Source organism: Emydura macquarii, unplaced genomic scaffold, assembly GCF_026122565.2.
Source record: "Emydura macquarii macquarii isolate MOO-44397 ecotype Brisbane River unplaced genomic scaffold, CSIRO-AGI_Emac_v2 contig_450, whole genome shotgun sequence".
NCBI classification, from domain to species: domain Eukaryota; kingdom Metazoa; phylum Chordata; order Testudines; family Chelidae; genus Emydura; species Emydura macquarii.
In genome coordinates this window covers 15,550,114-15,576,005 of record NW_027130587.1, presented here as the reverse complement: position 1 = coordinate 15,576,005, position 25,892 = coordinate 15,550,114, and the positions used below count along the sequence as shown (strand labels likewise).

The 25,892-nt window shown below is 38.0% G+C and overlaps 1 protein-coding gene across 4 annotated transcripts in view; it reads left to right on the top strand.

Annotated features, from left to right (window-relative positions):
* Positions 1 to 25,892, top strand: part of USP32 (ubiquitin specific peptidase 32) — a 126,120-nt gene that overhangs the window by 17,941 nt on the left and 82,287 nt on the right. For all 4 annotated transcript variants that reach the window (XM_067538131.1, XM_067538130.1, XM_067538128.1 and 1 more), the window contains exon 2: positions 14,085 to 14,212. In XM_067538131.1, the coding sequence (XP_067394232.1) occupies positions 14,085 to 14,212 (128 nt within the window). The remainder of the gene's footprint in view (positions 1 to 14,084; positions 14,213 to 25,892) is intronic.

Here is a 25,892-nt window from a genome sequence, read left to right as displayed (position 1 = left end):
GAAACAAGAACATTTTATTTCAGTGTAATTTAGGAATAATCTTCCTTTTTTTTTTTATAAGATATTACTTTGGATTCATCAGGTACAATATCTGATATAAATAATCCTGTACTTATTTGAATTACAACTTTTTAAAGATACAGGGGGTAACTTTATAGTGTGACATGTAAGGAACTGAACACACAGCTTCAATTTAACAATAATAGGAGTTCCATTGCAAAACACTGAAATTTTGTCCCACTTCATTGGACAAGTAATAATATAAAGATTGCCTTATTGCTATGTTGGCTAAAATGAGTTTTGTCTTAGGACGTGTATAGTGCTAGATTTTAGAGCTGTTCTCTTCTATCAGATTATACATACATTAACAATATGCTTGGAAAAATATCTGTACGTAGCAGGCTGTGTGTGTGTGTGTAAAGTAGATTATAGACACTGTAGTATCTACAGAGAAAATATTTGTGGTTATTTTTGAAAGCTAATTGGCTTTAGTTAAGAATATACGTTGCAGAAAGCAAACAGTTCAACTCAAGTTCATTGTATAAATGTTCATGAATCTCAGTCAACATTAATCTGAGGCAGGTCACTCACTACCTTTGTGTTTATACCCTGAGGAGATGTATGTGCTAGTTACTACTATGGTCTAGTAATGTTGTTTTATTTGACAGATGCATATAGTATTGTATACATTCCTTTTATGGCTATAGGTTTCATGAACTCCCCAGTAAGATGGATCTCTCCGAACAAGTGACTCTGTGTAACAGACAGTAAAGAAACTGTCCCATTTACCATGCGTTCATCATATAAATGGATTCTCTACAAATATGGATACAATCCTGCTTAGTTAAAACCAAGCTCATTTCTGCGTTTCATTCCACTTCCCCTTTTTCTCCTAACAAATAATTGGCACATTTCAGTACTATGGGGAATCTACATGGAGGCCTGGGATTGAAATAACAAGGGATTGTGCATGTCAAAATTCATTAAAGGTGAAGGCAAGTTTGTAATGACCTAAAATTAGAGTAAATTGTAATAACTTAAACTAGTTTTGAATCAATATGGATGTTGGTCTTCTGCAGCTCCAAGGGTCTTTAAATCCTGGTTGTCATCACGTGCAGGTTGTATATGCTATTGAGATGGATCATTCTGTAAATTGGCTAAACCTGCTCTCACTTTCTGGCAGACAATGCGGTGCTGTAGAATAATACAGCATTACACAACTTATGCTTCCCTGCACAAGTATAGTTATAGTTACCACAGATGCCAACATTGGAAAGGCCATAACTTTTTCAGAGTGAGCTCTCTCAGAGTAAAAAGCCTGAGGCGGTGAAGCTAAGGAAGAAGAGAAGCTTGAGGTATAGAATGTCCTCACTTTATATGAGGATAACACGAACCCCTTGCTGACCAGTATACCAGCACCTCACATCAGGGCTTGCAATCAGCTCTTCTTTAGGAACAGATTATTTTTAACAAGTACCTGAAAGTTTTATTTGTTTTTTTTTTAAATGACTAGGTCATTGGAATCTCCGACTGAGATCTGTGCTGAGAACTTTCATATTGCGTTAGTTATTTACATATTCTGTGCCTGGAATTGTGATACAATGTTATCTACTTGTTAAAGCAGCAGCCTTGGCTGTCAAAGTTGTGAAGCTGCAGTTCAAATTCACACAGTAAGGAGTAATTGAAAGTTTCACATTTAAATAAATCTGCTACCACGTACTCCAGTTTCAAGAAGTTCAAAAACGTTAGTCTGAATATGAAAAACAAAAGTATCCAAGGGCCAAAATTTCTCTAATTTGTTATAACTGTTTTATACAAATGTTGCTATATTTTGTCTAAAAATGTTCTCATGAAGTCATACTGCAGTTATTTATCACCATCCCATTTACGTTTAATTCTACTGTATATGGAAACCAGACACATTAAAATGAATAGAAAGTGCAGGATGGGCAATGCTTTACTCATTTCTGTGCTAGCAGGGATGTTCATTTGATCATGTTGTGCTAAAATATGTAGTTGTTTAGTGAGATGGAAAAATGCTTATTGAGTAGGTAGAGGCAACTGAAATTGAAATTACTCACTAGTAAATTGAAGATCAGAATCTAGAGCAGGTGTGAGGGTTGCATTTGTTTTGAAGTGGACATCAAGCATATAGCTTTTTAAAGAATAGTTTGTTAGTGAAATTGGTTTCCCTTTATTGCCTTTGTATGTAGCTTTTCTGCCTCATAGGATATCAAGTTTTGGAACTGGATGGCTCGGGATTAATGGTATCTAGAGCCTTTCATCTCTAGGTCACTGATTGAAATCTCACCCAAATTAGTAGTGAATAAAGGTTTATCAGCATTTGTTGATTGTTTAGTGACTTCATGAAGTGTATGGTTAAAGGAATAAAAAGTTAAGTATTTGAAATTAAGCACACTAAAAATTAAATCGTCTCTGTAGACACTTACTGTACAGTACATAAAAATAGAAGTTAGATGAAACTTTGGAGACAGCAACCATACGTACCTCTTTCAGTGATTAAAATATTGACACTTGCACCCATGTCTTAGGCACAACTGGATGACAAAAGAAGACAGTAGTATCATCCATCACTTCGTGTTTACTTGTTTGTGCTGGTTTAATTCAAACATTAACTGTGTTTTGGTGTAGGCTATTTTTTTCATATTTAATTATAGAAACACTGTGTATTCCTGAAATAAAAAAGGCACTTAAAATGCAGCAATACACAATGTGCCAGGAAGATGAAAGTAAAATGGGTTTAAAGATGTATTGGGTACATCAGAAATTATAATGATTTCAAGAGCTTTAATAACCAGTAGTGGAGAAATTAATTTTAACCCACTTGCATTGAACTAGTACAGGCTTTCTAATGTTGACAGAGCTCTTTCCTCCTAAGCTACTAGGGCACTGACTTTTTAAGCAGCCAGAGTAGGTGGATGAGCTCTGAGTTTCTCTCCATTCCAGCAGTGGAAGGAGATGGGGGAAGAGGTAGTGTAAGTAACTAGTTAGGTTCCCGCATTTCCTTTTGTTTTTTAAAGAGAGAGAATGTGGTTTGGCCTGTCGGTTTATGTGGAGCTCCAGGAAGTCACTAGTGGTTGTTTTACCTGAAAAATACATAAGCAATATTTTGCCTTCCTTGGTATTAAGGGGACCTTGAGAGTCTCCTCTCGGGGTTTTTTTTGTTTTTTTTAAAATGTTTCCAAAGTGTGTATATATATTTTATGGTATCTGTAAGCAGCTGGAAAGCTTCTGATCCTTTCCTCTTAAAGATTCAGCAAAAGCAAAAACAGTTATAAATACTTCTTATATAGATAGCTTTCTGTTGAGACTCCAAAATGAATATTCTGGGTACAAGGAAGGGGTCCAGATTATTTTTTTGGGCTTCCTGTGAAAATACTAAATTGGAAGCTATATCAGTGTGTTCATAATTGTTGTGGTACATTGCAGAGCAGTAGTACAAAACATCTCATGAATTAGAATTCATAAGACTTTTGAAGATGACAAGATCATGACTCTGGGTGACTTGAACCTTCCTGTTCAGAAGCCCTTTAGACATGTGCTGAGATGTAGGCAGATGATGGATATAGTAAATGATTACTTTCTGAACTGCGTCCTCAGTCCTCTGAGGAACACTATACAACTTATCACTGGATGTAGTCAGTAAATTGGGCAGAATAACCAAATTAAACACTTGATATATTAGTGTTGAGTACTGAAAGCAAAACCAGTTACTAGCAAAAGAAAAATTCATGACTTCAGTTAGGCCAACTTGACAGAATAAGTAGATCAGATTAGATACAAATAAAGGAGGGCGCCATTCCTTACATGTATTTGTGTAGAACTAGAATGGTGTATGCCCAAGACAATAGTTATAAAGTACTAAAAGTAATCATGTAGCCCCAACATGACGATTCTGGGGTGCTTAGTGCTGAATTTTTCTTAATGTATAATGAGCATCTTTGGAACTGACAGAGCAAAAGGGTTTGGAAAGTGTACCTTTTAGCAAGAACCTAAGAAAAAGAAGAACTTGGATAGTAAGCTCTTCAAGGCAGTGGCGTTTCTTTTGTTCTAGGTACTGTACAGTGGGACCCTCATCTCTAAGAACTATTGTTATACAAATAATGGTACAGTTAAAACCACCCTCCCGCTTACCAGAGATTAAACACCACCCGAAGAAAGCAAGGGGAAGCCATACTGAAAATGTGAAGGGAGCAGATTAAGTGTACTGTCCTCAGGCTTTTGAAGATTTCTCAGGATCCCAGGCTTGTCTCCAAAATATTAAGACTTTCACTAAACATGCAACCATGCATGTAATTCAGTAGAATAGAGGAGGAATAGGCATGTTACAAGGAGAACAGTTCTTGATTTAACTGTTGTCCAGATGCACTGAAATGAGAAGAGTTTTTCCAGATTTGTTAAGTTTGTCTATTTTTTTCAATAGTATAAAAATACATGATTGTGTGGAATCAATAAGTCAAAATCTGATTTTTTTCAGTTTCCTGTTGCAGTTGGGTATGGGCTGTGATGGTATATCTGCCAAGCAGCAAAGATGGTGAGAAAAAAAAATCATGATATCGTTTATGGACCCTTGTGGCAAGGAATTTATACTTCCAGATGACTCAGCTACTGCATACAGTGGATAGAGACTTAAGTGCAAAGCTTACACAAGTTGTCTTCAATCTGTCATGATACTGTGTCACATGATACCTTTTTTGTGGCTTTGAGAGAAACCAAAATGGAACTGGATTGCTGGCATGTAAAATTTAAAAGGTGGTAGAGCAATTTTTATACTTAGGGACGCAGAAAGCTTATATACAAATGCTAGAAGCCTAAATACTAATACAGTAGCATTTAATTTCAGAAAGGGGAACTACGCAAAAATGAGGATGTTAGTGTAACAGAAATTAAAAGGTACAGAGCCAAAAGGGAAATCCCTTCCAACTGCATGGAAACTTTTTAAAGACACCATAATAAAGGCTCAATTTAAATGTATACACCAAATTAAAAACCATAGTAAGAGGACCAAAAAAGTACCTCTGTGGCTAAACAACAAAGTAAAAAGCAGTTAGAGGCAAAAAGGCATCCTTGAAAAAGTGGAAGTGTTAAATCCTATTGAGGAAAATAGAAAGGAACAGAAACTCTGGCAAATGAAGTGTAAAAATATAAGAAGGAAGACCAAAAAAGAATTTGAAGAACAGCTAGCCAAAGACTCAAAAAGTAACAGCAAACATTTTTTTTAAGTACATCAGAAGCAGGAAGCCTGCTAAATAACCAGTGGGGCCACTGGATGATCAAGATGCTAAAGGGAGCACTCAAGGAAGATAAGGTTATTGCAGATAAACTGAATGAATTCTTTACATCAGTCTTCATGGCTGAGGATGTGAGGAAGATTCCCAAACCTGAGCCATTCTTTTTAGGTGACAAATCTGAGGCACTCTCCCAGATTGAGGTGTCATTGGAGAAGGTTTTGGAACAAATTGATAAAGTAAACAGTAATAAGTCACCAGGACCAAATAGTATCCACCCAAGAGTTCTGAAGGAACTCAAATGTGAAATTGCAGAACTACTGACTGTGGTGTGTAACATAATTTAAATCAGCTTCTGTACCAGATAATTAGAGGATAGCTAATGTGACGCCAAATTTTTAAAAAGGCTCCAGGGCCAATCCCGACAATTACAGGCTGGTAAGCCTAACTTCAGTACCGAGCATATTGGTTGAAACTATAGTAGAGAACAGAATTATCAGACACATAGATGAATATGACTTGTTGGGGAAGAGTCAACATGGTTTTTGTAAAGGGAAATCATACGTCACCAATCTACTAGAATTTTTTGAGAGGGTCAACAAGAATGTGAACAAGGGTGATCCAGTGGATATAGTGTACTTAGATTTTCAAAAAGCCTTTGACAAGGTCCTTCACCAAAGGCTCTTAAGCAAAGTAAATGGTCATGGGATAAGAGGGAAGATCCTCTCCTGGATCAGTAACTGGTTAAAAGATAGGAAACAAAGGTTAGGAATGAATGGTCAGTTTTCAGAATGGAGAGAGGTAAATAGAGGTGTCCCCCAGGAGTGTGTAGTAGGACCAGTACTGTTCAACATATTCGTAAATGATCTGGAAAAAGGTGTAAACAGTGAGGTGGCAAAATTTGTAGATGATAAACTATTCAAGAGAGTTAAGTCCAAATCAGACTGCAAAGAGTTACAAAGAGATCTCAGAAAACTGGACAACAAATGGCAGATGAAATTCAATGTTGATAAATGCTAAGTAATACATATTGGAAAACATAATCCCAACTGTACATATAAAATGATGAAGTCTAAGTTAGCTGTTGCCACTCAAGAAAGAGATCTTGGACTCATTGTGGACAGTTTTTTGGATGAGATCTAAAACAGAGGTCCTGGCCGTTTAGAGATGTTTGCACTGTAGTTGGGTGTATGCATCCTGGCTCAGGTAGACAAACCTGCCGCTAGATCCGCTCCAGCTGGCGGGCACAGAATAGCTGTGCAGATGTGCAGGCTAGCCACCTGAGCTTGAACCCAGCGGGTTGGGCAGGCTTGGGTGGCTAGTCTAAGCCCTTGCCTGTGTCACAGTGTCCACACTGCTATTTTTAGTGCACTAGCTCAGAGGGAGCCAGCTGTGAGTTTGTTTGCCTGGCCTAGGAGGCACACTTCCAGCGGCAATATAGACGTAACACTAAGATCCCCTGGCACTCCTTACAAGTATAGGTTTTTAATTCTTGGTTTTCTAGTCAAATTCACATTTACACAATTATATTCCGTTTCCTAAATTGCTCCACTGTTTGTTTGTTTCATTGTTCTTCACTACACACGTTTAGCACAGGAAATTTTATGTGCTGTTAGATATTAGAGGTGATATTAAACAGAGAGATGGCTGCAATTCAGTGGTGTGTGTACTGATTTCTATATATATGTTATATGTAGAGTACTCTGTGATGAAAGCCAAGAGCTGTGGAAGGTGGGGGAGTGATTGGGCTGGCTGGGCCAAACCTGAGTGGTGCTGTAATGCTAGGCACCAGAGCACAATACCACTCACTCAGTTTTGTGGGAGTTGGGTGTAGGGGACATGGTGTCAGGCTGGTGGAGGTGGAGGACACCTGCAAAGGGAAGAGGAAGATCAGGCAGTGATGAAAGAAGAGAGAAGGCCTAGTTCCTTTTGTGTATCCTGAAAGATGGTATATAAATTATAGCAGAAATGGTAATGATAGCTATAGTTAAGTTTGCCAGATTATGAATTGTTTTAATTATTAAAACAGGTAAATCTTATAAAGGAGCAGCCAATAAATTTATGACTAGGAAAGTACTTGGATGGGTAAAAAGTCGCTTTATATTATTATATGCAACCAGTTCACATTTATCAGGTAAATGAAATTTTCTATTACAACAGTAATTGTAAATTGGGCATGGTGTGCTGCATTTTTTCACTTAACCAAGCAGGAAAATCATAAGTAGAACTCATTGGGATTGTGCCTGTGCTTCTGTTGTGTAGTGCATTTACAGTAACTAGAAGCACCGGTATTAGCATTTGGAAACTGACTAGAATTGCATGATTCTGTTCTCTTCCTAAGTGGCTGGGGTTGTCATTACATCTGGAGGGTACTGTTGTGTAGGTATGCAACTGCAGTCACATGTAGGAGTATTTGTTGCTTCTGGTGGCACACTGTAGAGAAAATGACACAAACTGGGAAGAGAGATGGAGAAAATGAGGGGATTCAGAAGCAAAGGGCTGAGATCCATTTAAAAAAAAATAGAAGGGAGGTGAAAAGTTGTAAGTAACTGCAAAATAAAGCTGCTTTTCAAACGTTCCCATATTGCACTTTTTATATTAGTATTACTCTTGGGGGAATTCTGCATCATTGCATGCGTGCAGAATTCATATCCCCTGCAGATTTCTTTGCTTCCCTGCAGAAAAATTACTTTCTGATAGGGAAGCAAAGGGAAGCTGTAACAATGGCCACACGTCCCTCCCCAGCAATGTGGGCTTGTCGTTTTGGATGCAGCTGGTAGAGAGGTAAATCACTGTGGTGGGAGGCTGGGGGTGCCCCGGCTGGATCAGACCCATCCGCCCAACTCCCATGCATCCGGACCCCTCCCCATACTCAGATTCCCCCACTGAGCCTCACCCCTCCCCGCCCCCAGAACTCCCGCCCCCATGAGCCCTCTGTACCCAAACCCCCACCCCACCAAGCCTTACCCCCTGCATCTGGAGGCCCCCGTGTTCCCCATCTCACCGAGTCTCAGCCCCCTGATCCAGCCCGCCCCAACCCCACCCGGCTGGGCTGGGGCTGAGGCTGGGGGAGGAGCTCACTTCCCCTGCACAGAGCAGTCGGGGGGTCACTGTAAAGGGAGCTACTTCCCATATGCCCAACCTCTGTGCATCCGGACCCCTCTCATATCCAGACTCCGCACCGAGCCTCACCCTCCCGTATCCAGAACCCTCCCATGATTCCCCCACATCCAGAGCCCCTTGTATCCGAACCCCCACCGAACTGAACCTTCCCTGTACCCAGACCCCTCTGCCAAGCCCCACGCCCAGGCATCCGGACCCCCATCCCTGCACCCAGACCCACCCCCTGCTGAACCCTCAGTACTGTAACTCCCACCCCAACGAGCCCTACCCCTTGTGCACCTGGACCTCCACTCCACTGAGCCCCTTGCATCCAGACTTGCCTTCTCCTCCCTCCCCTCCCCCCCCCCCCGGCGCACGCAGTATCCCCCTCCACACCCAGAGTTGGATTTTTTTTCTTTTGCTATGCTTCTGCTCAGTAGACTGAAAAAAAGTATATACTCCTGCTGGTGTGGTGAAGAAGGGCCCAAGAGAAGTAATTCATATTTACTTCTCAGGAAATGTTTATGAAGCTGATCTTTAATTAAAATACTAACCATAAGCAATGTCCTTCATACAGTGCTAAGACTTGTATTCTAATTCAGTGATGCACTAATTAATACAAAATGTTGACGCTTTCAGTAGAACTATGGATTTACGTGTGTTTTGGCTGTCAGTTCATTCTCTTGAATTGCTGCATCTTATCTCTTTTAGGAAACTGAACCTGAAGTGGTATTTAACTTAGTTTAATGTGTTAAATTAAAGCATTGAGAGTGATATGGTATTGTATTAGGTAATCATGCGATAAGTTTGGTGTATTTAACACATTAATTGGGTCCTTGAAAGTCAATGAGGTGTACATATTACACCTTCTTACCTGCACGCGCGCGTGTGTGTGTGCGTGTGCACATGCGCGTGAAGAAGTGCTTCTTTATGTTAAATTAAAAGACAGCAGGTTTAAAACTATTGGGTGACCCCTTTTTATCCCTTTTGTGTTATGTAAAGGGATAAATAACATTTCTCTATTCACTTTTTCAATTTTTACATGACCATTCATGATTTTGTAGGCCTTTATTATATCTCCCCCTTAGTTGCCTCTTCTCTAAGATGAACAGTCCTAATCTCTTAAATTTCTCCTTGTATGGAATCTGTTCCATATCCTTGATAACTTTTATTGCCCTTCTTTGTACACTTTCCAGTTCCATTATATCCCTTTTGATATGAGATGACCGGAACTGGACACTATTCACAGTATGGATGCATACGGGATTTATATAGTGGCATTAAGATATTTTCTGTCTTATTTTCTTTCCTTTTTCCTAATAGTTCCTACACAATTAGCTTTTTTGACCACCTTTGTACACTGAGTGGATGTTTTCAGAGAAGTATTCACAGTGACTCCAAGATCTCTTTCTTGGATGATAAACAGTTAATTTAGAACCCAACATTATATATGTATAGTTGGGATTATTTTTTCCAATGTGCATTATTTTGCATTATGAACATTAAAGTTAATTTTCCATTTTGTTGCCCAGTCACCCAGTTTGAGATCCTTCTGTAACTCCTTGCAGTCTGCTTTGGACTTAACAAACTTCAATAATTTTGTTTCATGTGCAAACTATTCCACTTCTCTGTTCACCTCCTTTTCCAGATCATTAATGAATATGTTGAACAGCACAGGTCGAAGTACGGATCCTTAGGGGACCTCACTGGTTATCTCTCTCCATTGTGAAAACTGGCCTTTTATTCCTACTCTTGGTGTTCCCTATCTTTCAACTAGTTCTTGATCCACTCTTATCCCATGGCTACCTAGTTTGCTTAAGAGCCCTTGGTGATGCACCTTGTTAAATGATTTCTGAAAGTCCAAGTATGCTATATCAATTGGATCACCCTTATCTACATGCTTGTTGATTCCCTCAAAGCGTTCTAATAGATTGGTGATGCGTGATTTCTCTTTGCAAAAGCCGTGTTGACTCTTCCCCAACAAATTGTGTTTATCTATGTCTCTGATCATTCTGGTATTTACTGTAGATTCTACCTGTCTGCCTGGTACTGAAGTTAGGCTCATTGGCCTGTAATTGCCATCTCCTGGCATTATATTAGCTACCTTCCAGTCATCTGGTACAGAGGCTGATTGCAGTGATACATTACATACTACAGGTAGTAGTTCTGCAATTTCATATTTGAGTTCTTTCAGAACTTTTGGGTGAATAATATCTGGGGTTTATTACTGTTTAGTTCTGTTTTTTTCTAAAACCTCTTCTGTTTACACATCAATTTGACAGGATGTCAGATATGTCACCCAAAAAGAATAGCTCTGATGTCCACCACATCCTCTGTAGTGAGGACTGATGTAAAGAATTCATTTAGCTTCTCTGCGATGGGCTTGTCTTCCTGGAATGCTCCTTTAACATCTTTGTCCTCTAGTGGCCCCACTGCCTGTTTGGCAAACTTCCTGCCTTTGATGTACTTAAAAATTAAAGTTCACTATTAGTTTTTGCATCTTTAGCAAGTACTTGTTCATGTTGTCAGTATTTAGTTGCTTGCTTTCACAAATTATGTTTAAATGGGATTCTCTTATGGTTGGCTGTTCCTTACTAGCTTCTACCTGTATTTTACCAGCTTCTTTCCTATCCTGTATACTAGGATATAGAGTTCACCCTTTCATAAATTCATCCCTAAAGGATGTCTCTCCCCAAACCATGTGCTCCTCCACGCTTTAGTTTAAAAAACCCTCTACAACCTTTTTAATTTTATGTGCCAGCAGTCTTGTTCCATTTTGGTTAAGGTGGAGGTCATGCTTTCTGTGTAAACTTTTCCTTCCCCCAAAGGTTCCCCAGTTCCTAAAAAACCTACATTTCTCCTCTTCTCGCCATTGTCTCTTCTATGCATTTAGAACGTGCCGTTCTACCTGTCTTTCTGCCTCTGCATGTAGAACTGGAAGCATTTCAGAGAATGCTATAATGGAGGTCCTGAACTTAAATCTCTTAGGACATCTAAAGATCTCATCGTATTTAGGTTTTGTCCAGGATATAGGTATCTTGGTTTACTCCTACAAAAATACTTAGACAAGCAGTACACATTTTCTCTAGGTTATTCCTTGGGCTCTGTTCCTGTGCCCAGATAAATGCTCAGAAGAGAATTTTCACCAGGTTGTCTAACGAGACCTTGGTGTTTTTAGCAAGGCTTTTCCATAGAATCCTACTTTCAATCAAGAAATAAAAATTGAGAATGACTATATAGACAGCAACTAATATGGGAGTATGAAATATAAATTTTACTTTATGCTCCAGATAACAATGATATCACCTAATTGTAATTGAACAATGTAGATCACCTAATTATATGTCAGCTCTTGCTTTATCAGTATGATATACAGTGTTAATATCTCAAGCAAAAGCCTTAAGCCAAAACTATCTCTTCATGACAGCATTAATGCTGTCAAAATAGCTTCTTTTCCTTTTTCTAATCACCCGATTTTATCATAACTTTTAAAACTCTATTTTCAGTTTAAAAACACCATTGTCTTTAACCAATAATATGTATAAAAATAAAAGCAAAATGGGGATTTCTTAAGACTGTAGTTATTAATGGAAGGTAAATCTTTAATTTGATATAAATGTAAGACCATAAGAACAGCCATACTGGGTCAGACCATTGGTCCATCTAGCCCAGTATCCTGTCTTCCGACAGGGGCCAATGCCAGGTGTAACCCATTTCAATGTAAACCAGTTTCAAAATTGGTGAGAAATATTTTGACAGAACAGTGAAAGTCAATCTTCAGTGTGTTAAGGGACAAGTTGTAATCTCCAGAGATGCTAGCTGGATGAAAACTGTGAAGTGCTGTATGCTTCTAACATTTAAAAAAAACAAAACAAATCCCAATAACCATTCAGGTATGTTTGATATTTTTTAGCTTGCGGATTTATAGACTTCACAAGATTACTCAACATTCTCCCCTCTCATGAAGATGACGAAAGATACCCTAGTGATAACATTAGTTTTGCATAAAGTGTGGCATGCTTTGTGTTCTGGCTTCAATATGAAAAATGACTCTATTCTGCAATACAATGTAACTGATGCCTGATCTGGGTCAGATAGTCTTCTACAGTAATGGCATAAGGCGCACAGCCAAAGGGATGGGAATTCCAGTGAATCTTTCATTCCTTTCCTGTTTGGATGTAAATGGAGAGTGATTAGAACACGTACTTGGGTGAGGAGAGACGCAAAGGATTTTGGTAACAGCTTATAGTAAATGTGCTTTTGAAATCTGCTAGAAACTATTTCTGAATTGCCAAGGGAATGGACTAGATACTCTAATCATCCCATATCTAAACTTGATAGCTTTACTTGTTAATTGAGAGAAATATAGCATGTCACTGTCTAAATTCTGTTGTTTTTTTTTTACTATTGATGTCAGCAGGAAAAGTCTATTAATGCGCTATTTAAATGGAGGATTGAGGTTGAAGTTATGTTGCTTAGATTGTCTTAAGGGAAAGAGTGTTGTTGCATTAGGTAATGGGAATCAAAACTCCATGGTTCTGTTCCCAGTTTTATCACTGGCCCTCTTTAGAGAGACAAGGTGGGTGAGGTAATATCTCTTATTGAACCAACTTCTGTTGGTGAGAGAAAGAGGCTTTCGAACGCTTGTCTCTCTCACTAACAGAAGTTGGTCTAATAAAAGGTGTGTTATCTCACCTACCTTGTTTCTCTAATATCCTGGGACTTATAGGGCTACAGCTACACGGCATATTGGTCAAATCATGGAGTGGGTCATTTATCTTTATAAAATGGTTATAGAATGGAATCTCACAGGGTGCTGAGACTTAGTTTTGTCAGAGGACTTTGGCTTCCATTCAAGCAAAGCACTCAAGCACGTGAGCTAAGCGCAAGCCTAAGTGTCTTTCTCAATTAGGCCCTTTAAGAACTTCATTGGAAAGATGCTTGAAGTGTAAAATATTAAAATCACAGACCAGTTCTTAAGGTAAGAGGAAGCCTGTGTGCATCTAAAAGGGGGAGGGACCTATCCATCCTTTTGTCATATGTCGTAGGTAGGTGCAAATATGCTTTAGAGAAATCAACTTGTAGTTGTTACTGTGGAGGAAAAGCTTAAACTGAGATCAGATTTTTCCACTCCTGCCAAAACTTAACCATACTATTGTTAGATCAGTTGTTTTCTGTTAATGCTTTCTGTATTATGACATGACCCTATAGGTGATAATTTGCAGAAATTTTTTTTTTATCCAGCACAAAAGCAGACCTATTTGGTAAATGAAAACTGTACTTGCATGAAGCATACTTGGCTATTTCAATCACTCTTACTACATGTGGGCAACTATCAATTACAGGTCATGTGTTTGGCTTATACTCAGTCCAAATTTGCATATAATGCTAGCTTGTTTTTCTGTAGCATGATAATGTATAATTATCACAGTGTTTATCTTTGTAACAAGTCTTACAATATACTATTGTATTCAGAGAATATTCAATTAGTACTTACAATCAATGATGTTAAGTTTTCTAGTAGACTTTTCTAGTAGATTTTCCCAGAAGTCTAATGAGAGCTAATGCATTAAAGAAATTGTACATTTAATGTAGCTAGTTTTTTAATTATAAGACAAGACAATATGTTTTTGAAATTTGTTTCTCAGTGAAGGAACATCTTGATAGAAATGTTAAGGCTGGTAAATCTTCCTGCTCATCTTCCTTGATTATAATTTCTTTTTCTTAATACAGTTACAGATGTAGAGCTAAAACGTCTGAGAGATGCTTTCAAGAGAACTTGTGGACTCTCATGTTACATGAGCCAGCAATGCTTCATTAGGGAAGTGCTTGGTGATGGAGTGCCTCCAAAAGTTGCAGAGGTAATTATAATGATATGTTTACTATTTTCCTGGGAGGATGTATGTATGCGTGAGTATACATACATTCTAATTGTGGTGACTATGCCATTTTCAATACAGCTGCGCAATTCACCTTTTCCAGCAGGGGACAGTTAGTCAGTATTGTGGTCAGATACTATCAATGTTGTTGCTTAATTAAGGCAGAGCAATAGCTATGAAGTGACCGTGAGGTACTCCTCCACCTCCAGTTGGCAGTCTGAGAGAGCTGAAGAGAAATGAAATGGAGAGACATAACTTTTCTTTTTAGAAAAGGAGTCAAAATCCTACACTGGTGTGGAGTTTGGTTGGGAGCTTGACACTGTAGAGTTCTCATGACAACGTGGGGCTTTGTTTTAAAAGGTACCCATACTTCTGGTTACTCCAGGATTCTACGAGGAATTTAGTTGTCTTAAAACATTGCAGCTCAAATAAGGTTACTTAACTATACTTGTAAAGACTTATTGTATAATACAGGAAAATAGCCAGAAACAAAATGTGCTCCATAGATAAAAATATTGTGTAAAAAAACCAACCAAAGACAAAAAATTCCCAAAACTAACACAACACTATCATCTGTATTAATATGCATATTCAGAAAAATGTTTTATTTCACACTGTTGAATGTGATTTGAGAGAGAAATTAATAACATACTGAATGCTGGTGGGAAAAGAATAAGATTAGCCAGAACTTTCAGCTGAGATCTTGCCACTTGTCATTCCTAATCATATATTTATAGTATCTTCAATGTTGCTGACCTTTTACATAGTACATAAGTCTAAATTGTTAAAAGATAATCCTAAAGGGGATAATCCTGGAATGGATCAAGTCTTGCCCCCTGTGTTGAGGCAGGACTAGGTAAACCCAGACCATTCCTGACAGGTGTTTGTCCAACCTGTTCTGGAAATACTCCAGTGATGGAGGCTTAGCTTAACTACTCTTACATTTAGAAAGTTTTTCCTGCTAACTAACCCAAATCTCCCTATCTTCACATTAAATTCATTACTACTTGTCCTACATTCAGTGGACATGGAGAACAATTGATCACAGTCCTCTTGATATAATAGCCCTTAACATATTTGAAGACTGTTTTCAGGTTCTATGTCAGACTTCTTTTCTCAAGACTAAACATGCCCAGTTTTTTTAACCTTTCCTCATAGGTCAGGATTTCTAAACTTTTATCACTTTTGTTGTTCTTCTCTGGATCATCCAATTTGTCCACATCTTTCCTAAAGTGTGGCGCCCGGAACTGGAGACAGTTCTCCAGCTGAGACCTCACAAGTGCCGACTGGAGTGGGACAGTGACCTCCCATGACTTACATAGGACAGTCCTATTAATATACCCCAGAATATTCACCTTTTTCTTGCAATGGCATCATGCTGTAGACTTGTGTTCAATTTGAGACCTGCTGTACCCCCAAATCTTTTTAAGCAGTAGTACCTCCTACCTCCTTATTCCCTATTTTGTAGTTATGCTTTCAGTTATGCTTTTGTTTTTTCCTTCCAAAGACTAGTGCCCATGTTTTTATTGAATTTTTGTTGATTTCAGACCAATTCTCTAATTTGTCAGTCATTTTGAATTCTAATCCTGGTCTCCAAAAGTGCTTGAAACCCCTCCCAGTTTGGTGTCATCTGCGGGTTTTATAAGCATACTCTTCATTCCATTACTAAATCATTCATGAAAATATTGAGTAGCACTGGACTCAGGACTGACCATTGTGGGACCCCACTAGATATGCCCTCCCACTTTGCCAAAAAGCCATTGATAACGACTGTGAGTAGTCTTTCAATCAGTCGTGCAGCCACTTCATCATAATCTCATCCCTAGTTTTTTTATGAGAATGTCATGTGGGACTGTCAAAAGGGTAAATAAAATCAAGATCGATCACATCTACTATTTCCTCCCTATCCCTTAGGTCAGTAGCTATGTCAAAGAAGTAAATTAGGGTGGTTTGGCTTTATTTGTTCTTGACTAATCCCTGCTGGCTATTGCTTATAACTCTGTTACCCTCTAGGAGCTTACAAATGGATTGTTCAATAATTTATTCAAATATCTTTCCAGATATCAAAGTTACACTGACTGGTCTAGAATTTCCCAGGTTTTCTGTTCCCCTTTTTGAAGATGGGTACTATGTTTGCTCTTTTCCTGTCCTCTAGCAACTGACCTGTCCTCCCTGAGTTCTTGAAGATAATCGCTAACAGCACCAAGATTGCTTCAACCAGTTCCTTAAAATGAGTTAGTCTTAGAAACACAGCTTTTTCATATTTGAGACTAGAGCATTTCAGTGGCAAATTTACACTCTCTATTTAAAAAATATTTATGAGTAGAATAGAGAAGATAACAGTGGGATTAATTGCGTAGTCCTATGAAATGACATCTGGTGGATGTCTTTGGACCCTAATAGGTACGCTTTTCGGTAATGCATTAACTGTTAAATAAATATTATTGTAAATACTAATAAACTAAGAAATTCACAGGCAGCCAGTATGATTAGAACACCATTTTGCTCAGTTAAACAGTTGACATAATTTGTTAGCAATGTTTGTCCATGATCAGTACTTAGTTTTGTCCTTTTTTGAAAGTCTTGTTTTGTATCATGTCCATGAAAAGATAAGGTCTCACTTTGCTGGTTGTCCTACCACTACACACAGGCCATAGAATTAACAGGCCTGTTCATATAGCATCAGTCCACAGTATCTCTCAGTGATAGTTGTATACCAATGGTACACACCTTTATTGATTCCTAGGAAACCTCATCACCTATTTAGGGATGTCTTGTCAGCACCTACCATGTGACTTTTAGATGCCAAATGTGACACCGTAATACATTAAAATCTTGTGTCAGAAGCTTAAAACAAACTTCCCATCCTATAGCATTTTGTTTAACAAACTTAGGTTTACACCCAATATAAGATCCTCTTCTTGGCTCTTAATAGATTTACATTATATGCTCAATGTTTTAATCTAGATTTTAGTGTTTAATCCTTCTGATTAAAAATTATCCAGGAGTTAAATTTTTCTAATTCACTACTTCCTTGCCAGCATTGAATGCAACCAAACTACGAAAAATATTAAGTAATAAAAATATTACTGGGGAGATGTGATGGGAAAGGTGCCATTTTCATTAGTTGTGGATATTAGGCTTCATATTCAGACTAGACTCATTTGCTGGTGGTTTTAAAAAACCCCAAGCAATTTCACAAATAGCAGGCTGTCAGGGCTGTTAGCTGTTCCATGACTTGGTAAAATGTTTTTTGCCTTTCTTCAACCATCCAGAGAATATAACCTGCATCATCGTGTACTGAAATTGGACATTACTAATTGTTGGAGCCAGAAACTACTAACTTGGGAGGGAGGAGGGAATCTGAGTTCTAACGTTTTAGTTCTTTTCTCATTACTGCTGATAACCAATACAGCTTGAACTGGCCTGTTTCAAACCTCGTACTGTGGTACCATTAAAAAAAATTTATAACAAAAATCCAAAGAGAGGTGGCCATCTGTCTTGCTGCATGATAAACATGTTGTTTGACCCTCATCTAACAAGTCAGTTTAAAAAAAAAAAAAACCTGTACAAAAGTTCTTAAACTTGACTGGGAAAAAATTGTCTTCTAGAAAAACAAAAATTGAACCTTGAAAGTGAGAATGTTACTACTGCTCATGGACGAAATCTTCTGTTTTTCATTTTCTTTTGTTAAGCTGTACAGTACTAGAGAAATGTTGCCTGATCAAAGGCAGGGTAAAGGTAGTCTTCTCTCACCTTCCTGGTTTTCTCAGAAAACTACAGAAAAAAATCTCAGCTAAATGGGATTTGGTTATCAAAAATATTATTTAGTTAAAGGGTTCCGCTGCACCCATTTACGAGGGGTCATCTGCCAAGATACCGTACAAGTTCTATGCAGACATCAGGTTTTGTAAAGTAGCAGTTAAAACAAACATCTTAGGTTTTAGTTTACTTGTTAAAAGAATTGAAATAAATTACTGTCTCTCGTGAAGTACTAAAACAGACCATCATAAAAGACTTTTAAGAAGAGGTTTATGTGAAAAGAGTAAAGAGGATTTTCAGTCTTGCTCTTTCTGTTTTTGTAACTCATCACATTGATGCATAGTGGTAGTTGAAAACCTAATGTAAGAGGCAATGTCTGCATGCTTGTTTATTGTGATCAAATATTTTATTGAAGATTCAAATAAAAATATAGATAGAGAAACTGTTGGGTTTCACAGAAATTTTCAAACCATCATAAGAAATATATAATTAATAGACTAATAGAATTAAATTGCCTTACCGGTACTGAACTAGGGAGGAGAACATTAGAATAAAGAGAGCTATACTGAATTTTGAAGTTCTAATAATGTACACTGAATCAAACTTCAGTTTTATTGTTTTGCGATTCTTCTTATCTTTTGAGCTTTAAAGCTACTCTTAAATCTTTTTCATGATGAATTTCCAGTAATCTCTCTTGCTTCTTTTAACCTTGTAATCACACCTTCTACAATCATTAATTCGCTTTAACTTTTTACTCATCCTTTCTTCACTTTTACTGGCTTTCAGTACCTCTACTCTTTGTTAAACTATGGATTTCAAACCTTATAAATAATATAATTTAGCTTGCTTTGCTTGCTAACAGAATATTTCACAAGAGAGAAATGGAGTGAAATTCTGGGGATAAAATTTTCATTGCAAAAATTAGAAATTCAGCTTCCATTAGCAATAATGTGAGATGGATGGATAAAATGCTATGCATAGCACTGAAAATCTACTTCTGTCTGGAGAAATCTCCTTTAGACTACATTTGTTGGCATAATAAAGCCAGTGTGTTACTCCTGTGAAATAGCAAGGCAAGCCTGTTAATAGTGCAGTAAGTAACATCACTAAAATTACTTAAGCAGTTTTCCAGATTATAGAATGAAACACTTTTAAACACCTCCTTCATAAATGTTTAAACTGAATAAATTAACTTTGCTGATGGAGATGAGTAGTCAGCCAAAGTTATTTTTCTCAAAAGGTAAATTGTGTCTGGAGAACAATTTAATAACATTTCAGATCTATAGACCAATTTCTTCATTATTGCTCCTGCCGAGTGGGTATTCTTCAGCATTTTGCAGAGCCACATTGTAACTAGTTTTGTGTTAATACAGGTTATAAAATGTTGGGGGTTTTGTTTTAGTTTTTGCTAGGGGGAAGCAAGTATATTTATAACAAGTATAGGCAGATCCCAAAGGCAAATAACAAAATAAATGTAATCATAGGAGGAAGCAACCTTCAGGTCACGTATAGATAATATGAACAATCACCGGAATATTGTATTAGAAGAAATTATATTGATGTTTTTTAACAATTACTTCACTTTAAGACATCAACTTAGTTGACTGATGGGATGTTGATATCTGATCTTGAATTGGCCTATGAAGATTTTCAGGGGAGCCCATAAACTGGACTTTCTCTGACTTGTCAAATACTTTTATGACTTTTTCAAAATTAAACTGTATTCTTACCTTCAGAATGCTTGCACCACTGTTGGTAATCCTGTTTATTAGGTAGTGCCTAAAGGCCAACCAGTTGTGCTAGGCACTGTATAAACATTATATGGTTTTGCCTTGAAGAGCTTATGGTCTAAATAGACAGGACAACTGCAGGGTGGGAGGTGGGGTAGAACACACATCCAGAGAGAACAATGTGATGGTGGCAAACATCAAGTTAGTTCCAAGATATTTTGGGGTAGGCGTTGGCTAGAAGGGGGATAAGCTAAATGGAAAGAAAAAGGAAGGGAATGGTGGATCACTGGGACAGGGGAAAAGGGTAAAAAGGGCAGGTGTGGAGTGGAGTTGAGATGAAGAGACAGAGGAGGAAAGGGACAGAGCTGGAACAATCCGCCAGCTGGAGTCTCTGGCTCCCTCCATTGCAGTTCTTCCCCAGGCCATATAGCAGGGGGAGAAGGGAGGCACCAGCTGAGCCATAATGCCCTCATAGTGAAGGGGGTGTGTGTCCCCAGTTTTGTGTGCACTCCAGGGTAGTGCTGGGGGAGTTGTGGCCCTGGCTAAGCCATAGTTTACTACCTCCTCCTAATGCAGCAATCTCTGATTTTGGTTGCTGCTTCCTCGCCGTCTGGAGTCTGCTGTTCTAGTGAGTCCACTTGGCTTTGAAAACTGTCTTGAAGAAAACCCCTTCAATATTGTCCATATTGAACATTTTTGGATAGTCCTGTATTTTTGTTTGCTTTGGAAGGCCTGGTGTGCCCAACTAATCAAATATGAAAAATGAGAATTTTTTCTTTTTGGGAAGTAAGAGAGTAGCAAGAGTGATGCTTCTCTTCTGCATACTGGATTTGGAATATTCCCCTCTTATTCTAATTTCAGAAATGTTCTGGATATGAAGTCACTTTCATATGGGATCTCTTGGAAATGTGATGTGTGTTCTTAAATACCAAATTTATAACTTCTATTCTGAAAACATTTATTTAAAATTATGTGACTATGGGGTCATACGATCCATTGCTTATGTAGGCTAAGCTGGCAGGTGGTGGCAAGATTGCGGTTTCTATCCCTGAACCTGGAGCAATTTTATAGGACAATGCCACTAAACCAAAATTTTGTTCTTGTCATTTAAGCTGCACCATTTCTATTTTGTTTTTTAAATCAGTTTAATATCAACAGCTTGCCCTTGATCAGCATCTTTTTGATGCTGCAGCTAAAGGAATTACTGCTTGCAGCACCAAATGGGCACTGGTTAGATTAATGATAACTGTTTTGGCTGGACAAAAGTAAATAAACTACTCTGAGCCAGGCATAATGTGGAGGTAGCCATAATTCAGATCTCTAGCCTCACTCCTATTCAGCCAATATAGCTCCTGATCTGAAGCAGCCCCACTCTCAGTCCTGAACCCCCCCACAGCCTCCAACTCTGTGAAAGCACCTCAGTCCTCCTGATCTGCGGTTTAATTTGCTTGACTCATTTCAGCTGTTGATTGAAATATGAAGTGTGCAAAGTAATTGGAGTGAGTTGATGATAATTGGCTGAGTTATCTATGATACAGCAATGTTCCTCTGCCTGCAACATGAAATGGGCACTGTGCAGGAAATCAGGCTTCACTGATGTACTTAGTTTGATGACAATCAGAAGGGTTCTTTCTATTGATGCCTAGAATGTTTCCTGACATTTTGGAATTGATTGGATGTGGTCTTCAAAAGTTATCATGCTACAGATAGTTACACCCAGAAATGCCATTGCCTTGAATGCTGGGCCTCGCTTCGCTCAGCCAACCATAAAATAAATGTTATTCAAGTAAGCAGATTGATACCTAATGACAGGTTATTTACTAGGGAGCGTGTGCTAGATGTCGGCTTCACCAACTGGCACAGTGAACCATCTTTGGAGAAACAGATGATACTCTGTAGAATAAAATTATTAACTAAAGAAGTTAATCTCAGTGCAAATATTATAATCTCTCTCAACCGAACACATGTAACTATATTTTCTGGACTGGCATAATTTAATCCAGCATGTTATATTCCTGTTTGTTTGTCTTGTTGAAATGTTGGAAATATAACTACCCTAGCCATACACTCCATGAGTCTGCTCTTTGTCTGATTTTAAACCCTTAAACGAGGCTGTTCTGAATTATGTTTGAAAATCAGAAGTGTTGCTTCACTCTTGTATAACTTGCTTTTTGGTTGAGAAAATGTAACGAACATTGTAGCAAGATGGTTGCTACTCACCTGGTTTTGGATTAAAATATTTTGCCAACTACAATTTCTTAAAGAGCTATCCCATGATAACAGATTTAGCTTCCAAGTAGAAATCTTTTTGAGTTTGCGTCAATCACATCTCTGCTGTAGTGAGACAGGAAGAACCTCTTCACATAAATGTTGAGGCCCGGGGCTGTGACTGTGTGTGAGAAATTTTGTCTTTAACTCTGCAAATTCTGACCAGGCTTGCGAACCTCCAAGTGCCCTGTTCTGATGACATGGCTAACTTGTGTGGCATACTGGCATCCTCTCCTTTTCTCATGCTCCTGGTGACACTTAGTTTATTTGTATTTCAGTGGTGTCTCAGAGCCCCAGTCATGGATCAGGACCCCATCATGCTAGGCTTTGTCCAACCGCAGGACAAAAAGACAGTTCTTGCCACCAAAGGTCTTACTTATCTAACTAAAGCCAAGAGACAACAGGTCAACAGATGGGGAAGTACAAGGAAACAATGAGAATATTAGTCGGCATAATAGGCAGCGATCTCGGAATACCAGCCGCCTAATCAATGTCAAGTTTTTGATAGGAATCATGGCAAAGAAGAGCTTTAGGGAGGATAATGATGTAGCTTTATGGATGTTTACCAGGAGCTCCTCCCAGGTCTGAAGGACAACATGGGAGAAAGCACAATGTTTGAAAATTTATCAAGTGGGTAATGTAGGCTGGCATCATGGGCCGATTGGAGGCAGGAATCGACATTTCGCTAACAAATGAGAGATGATAGGCAGAGAGAGGATATAGACTGTGAGTGGCCTTGAAAGTGAAGATGTTTGATGCTATAAATAAGGCGGAACCAGTGGAGGGATGCAAAGAAAGGGGTGATATGGTGCAGGTGACAGGCTAGGGAAACGATCTTTCCAGCAGCATTCTTAATGGATATGAAGGGGCAAACTTGTTTGTCAAGACCTGAGAAAAGGATGTTGAGACTGCACTCCTACTGAGGCTAAAACCTGTTTAGATGATAGAATTTTATTGAATGTGAACACAATTATGAAAAATTGAGTTAGCTGGCATGATGCTGACCATGATTTACTTCTCAACATAGACTAGGACAAATTGTGTTTTAGAATGACGTCAGCGAGTCATCATTAAACCAGTAGGTCTATGCTAGCTAGTAAGCCGTGTCAGCTGACTGGATTATTTGTAATCAAGTTAAAACATAAAATTTTATATTATAGACAATCCTGAAGAGAGTGTATGAGAGTATAGCTTATGGATAGCTTTAACTATTGCTTGAGAATTTGTTCCCCTTTTAGGGGAAATTGCTATGTTGAACTACTGCTTTCTGGTTCCTGCCATGCTTGACTTAGTGGAACCTCTAATGCCTTTTCATGCAAGCTTAGCAGGGTCTTGAGAGTGAAAGGAGAGAGGCAAATCAGGCAGAGAGCTTCTGCTTTCTTCCACATAGTTGCTGTGCGTGCCAGTGTATGCTCAAAGTATCAGAAGAGACTTTTGCCCCACAGTTAATGAAGGACATGCATTTCATTGCATGTCCAAAGTGTACAATGTCATGATTGCCTAGAAGCTGATATCAAATGATTAAAAGCTATTTCAGCTTGATGGCCATTTTTGATTTGTGAACCATTGATTTCTCTTAAGAAAGATATCTACAAGGTTCTAAAAGGTAAAACTGAGAGCTAGGAGCAACCTATTTATCTTTAACAAAACAGGCCAACACATTTTATTGCAGATGAAGCAAATACTGGTGGCTCTAACTGTATAACTAAAGCCTTCTTTTTTTATACACACAGTCATAGGGTTTTGAAACAGTTTGTACAAAAAGTATGAAGGGTGACAGTGGATATATATGTCAGAATAATAACGTAGGTAAGTGAAGTAACAAGAAACCCACACTCAGTTCATTCTTCCCTTATTAACTGGATATTTTAAATTCTTGTTGCAGAAGAGGTTTCTAGGGTCATGCAAATAAATGCAAGTTATCATTTTTAGATGATATTTTCATGAGAATACAGTATAATAGAACGTAAAGAATGCATTTGTGAATTAGGGTTATAGTTGCTTGACCAAATTGCCTAGAGAGACAACGCTTTCTGTGAGCACATACTGATTTTGTGAATGAAGAATGAATTATTAATGTGTTGACTGAAAAAATATTATTGAAAGTTTTTAGTTTGTACATTGAAACTTCATGACCCAAACACAGAATACATGATGGTTCGCCTGTTACAGCCTTTATCTTCCAGTCACAGATTTTGATTGCTTTCAATGATATAGAGAAAGTAGTGCATCTGTGGACAAAGGAGGCTGACAGGTCATAATAGAGCTCATGTGTACAAATAAAGACACACGCTCAAGTTAATTTTAATAGAACCTACATAAAAATTACATCGTTATGCCAATTACTGTACCATTCATTAGAATCAAAATAATTCAAGTAAAATATTGTCCAATGATATGGGATTCAGTTATATGTAGGGTTTGTAAGTACAACTTGCTAGGTTTCCAAGCCCTTAGTCTCTTTTCTGAACTGCCTTACCACTTCTCCTAGCTTTAGGGCAAAGTGAAAGCTGTGGCACATGAATGGAGGAAGTTCTGTAAAGTATACCACAGTATGGGTTGAGTTTAGAACAGTTCCGATCCCTTAGAAATATTACCTTTTTTTACATGTCAAGGGTTTAAAAAAATTACTCGTCAGTAATGTTTTGAATATAGCACCTACCAAGCTAATTGTTTCTTATACATGAAGTTCAATTGTTTTTCAATTTACACAAATTATGCCATTACATAAATATATTCACTTGAGAAAAGTTTTGGCTGATGACGAAATCTTAAACCTTCTCATATGCATCATGTATTTTCTAACTCTTTTATTTATTGTTGCACATATCTCATTTATGGGATCTTCTGTCATTCCTGAAAAAAAATGATAATAAGAAAAATAAGTTTAGGAAATGGTGGTATAGCAGAAGAGTTGAGATTTTTTTACTCGCATAGAAGTGGTTCCTTCTAGCCCTCCATCTCAAAGAATGCAAGAGTTCTACGTACATTACTTTTTTAAACCCTCCTTTAATTATAAATGAGTGCTGCACTGGAGTAACATATTTAACTATATAATGTATTTAACCTTTTAAATTTAGTCTGCATATTCAAGTGCTTTTTGGAGAAATAACCTTTATACTTCATATTTATAATAAATATAATATGTAACTGCATTTAGTTGTAGCTAAAGATGATCTGCTACATAGCTCAAAAGTGTAATTTTTACCTTATAAAAAGGCGTACTTGGACCCCCAGTCCTGTACTGTACAACATGCAGGCATTATGGTTTGCCTGTTTGAAGTGCCATTGAGATCTGTGGGGCTTTGTGGGAACCACATTCTGTTTATATGTTGTGAATCGCAGGATTTGTCTGGCCTAAATCTGTAATTTATTAAACTCTGCATAGATTCAATCTCTGTTGCTTATGATTTGAGGAACTCCCACAGTATACCAGAAGACTATCTATCTTGTTTTAGTTGTTCTCTCCACATTGATATTCAGACAGTATTTCTCTTAATCCATTCTTGCTGTTAGAGCAATAGACTCAGCCCTACAGTCTGCATCTTACAATAATCTTTACATTTATAACATAGCTATATTTCTACATACAATGTCAACATAATGATAGCCCAGCTTGTAGCAGCTGATTGTGAAGATTCTGTTTCCAGAAAAAGAAGCATCAAATAATGACAATCCTTTCCTCTTGGCCTTCCTCCTTAAGGATATATCCTCAAACACACTGGGCTGCTGCTGCAATATTTAATCTTTAATGGTTTTGGAAAAGGGCGTGGCACCTGAATAAAAAAACATACGTTTGCTGCCTTTGCAAAATGCCTTTCCCGCCTCTCTTACACGTCTAGCTGAATTATTGTTTGCAGCCTGGCAGGAAAAGATCTAAGAGTAAAGTGAAAAGGATTGAA